Source organism: Cicer arietinum, unplaced genomic scaffold (genome assembly GCF_000331145.2).
Source record: "Cicer arietinum cultivar CDC Frontier isolate Library 1 unplaced genomic scaffold, Cicar.CDCFrontier_v2.0 Ca_scaffold_724_v2.0, whole genome shotgun sequence".
In the NCBI taxonomy this organism is placed as follows: domain Eukaryota; kingdom Viridiplantae; phylum Streptophyta; class Magnoliopsida; order Fabales; family Fabaceae; genus Cicer; species Cicer arietinum.
In genome coordinates, this window is record NW_027334373.1 from 1 (window position 1) to 1508 (window position 1508).

At 39.1% G+C, this 1508-nt stretch overlaps 1 protein-coding gene across 1 annotated transcript; it reads left to right on the forward strand.

Moving 5' to 3' along the window:
* The first annotated feature begins 69 nt into the window (after window positions 1-69).
* LOC105851398 (uncharacterized) lies at window positions 70-1434 on the forward strand. The gene has a single exon (XM_012712194.1). The coding sequence runs from the start codon at window positions 70-72 to the stop codon at window positions 1432-1434; it is 1365 nt and encodes a 454-aa protein (XP_012567648.1).
* The last annotated feature ends 74 nt before the right edge of the window (window positions 1435-1508 follow it).

Here is a 1508-nt window from a genome sequence, read left to right on the forward strand (position 1 = left end):
GTATTGGGATTTGTGGTTAGTCAGAGAGGAATAGAGGTTGATCCCGATAAGATTCGAGCCATTTGAGAAATGCCTCCCCCGAGTACAGAAAAAGAAGTTCGCGGTTTTCTTGGGAGACTAAATTATATTTCAAGATTTATATCACAACTAACAGCTACTTGTGAACCGATATTTAAACTTTTACGAAAAAATCAAACAGTTGTGTGGAACCAAGAATGTCAAAATGCATTTGAAAAAATCCGACAGTATTTGCAAAATCCTCCAATTCTAGCCCCACCAGTTCTGGGCCGACCCTTGATTATGTATCTTACAGTCCTCGACGGGGCCATGGGATGCGTACTGGGGCAACATGATGAAACAGGAAAAAAGGAGCATGCCATTTATTATCTAAGTAAAAAATTTACAGATGTTGAAACAAGATATACAATGTTAGAACGTACTTGTTGTGCCTTAGCATGGGCGGCTCATCGCTTGAGGCAATACATGCTTTGCCATACAACTTATTTGATATCCAAAATGGATCCAATCAAGTACATTTTTGAAAAGCCCGCTCTCACAGGGCGAATTGCTCGATGGCAGGTGATGTTATCAGAATATGATATTACATATGTTACTCAGAAAGCCATCAAAGGGAGTGCCTTAGCAGATTATCTAGCTAATCAACCTGTTGATGATTATAAATCAATGCAATGTGAATTCCCAGACGAAAGTATCATGGTTTTGTCTGAAGAATATGATGATGGAAAATGGACCTTATTGTTCGACGGGGCCTCAAACATAATGGGGCATGGGATTGGGGTTGTTTTAATATCTCCAAAAAAGAAGTTCATACCTATCACGGCGCGATTGTGTTTTGATTGTACCAATAATATGGCAGAATATGAAGCTTGCGCCATGGGAGTTTTGGCGGCTTTGGAATCAAAAGCAAAAGTTCTAGAAGTATATGGAGATTCAGCCCTAGTCATTAATCAGCTTAACCAAGAATGGGAAACTCGAGATAAGAAGTTAATACCTTATTTTACCTACATAAAAGAATTGTCTTTAGAATTTGACAAAATCACGTTTCACCATGTCCCTCGAGAAGACAATCAATTGGCTGATGCTTTGGCTACTTTATCATCTATGTTCCAAATAAATCGAAACGATGAAATCCCATCAATTAAAATGGAGAGTCGAGATTACCCAGCCTACTGCCATGTCATGGAAGAAGAAACTGACGGAAAACCGTGGTATCACGACATCAAACATTATCTTATAAATAGAGAATATCCTCCCGGAATATCGGAGAATGAGAAAAGAACTTTGAGACGGTTATCCGCGAGCTTTTTTGTGAACGAAAATATTTTGTATAAGAGGAATCACGATATGGTACTCCTCAGATGTGTTGATGTTAATGAGGCGAAGGAAATTCTACGGACGGGGCCTCAAACATAATGGGGCATGGGATTGGGGTTATTTTAATATCTCCAAAAAAGAAGTTCATACCTATCACGGCGCAATTGTGTTTT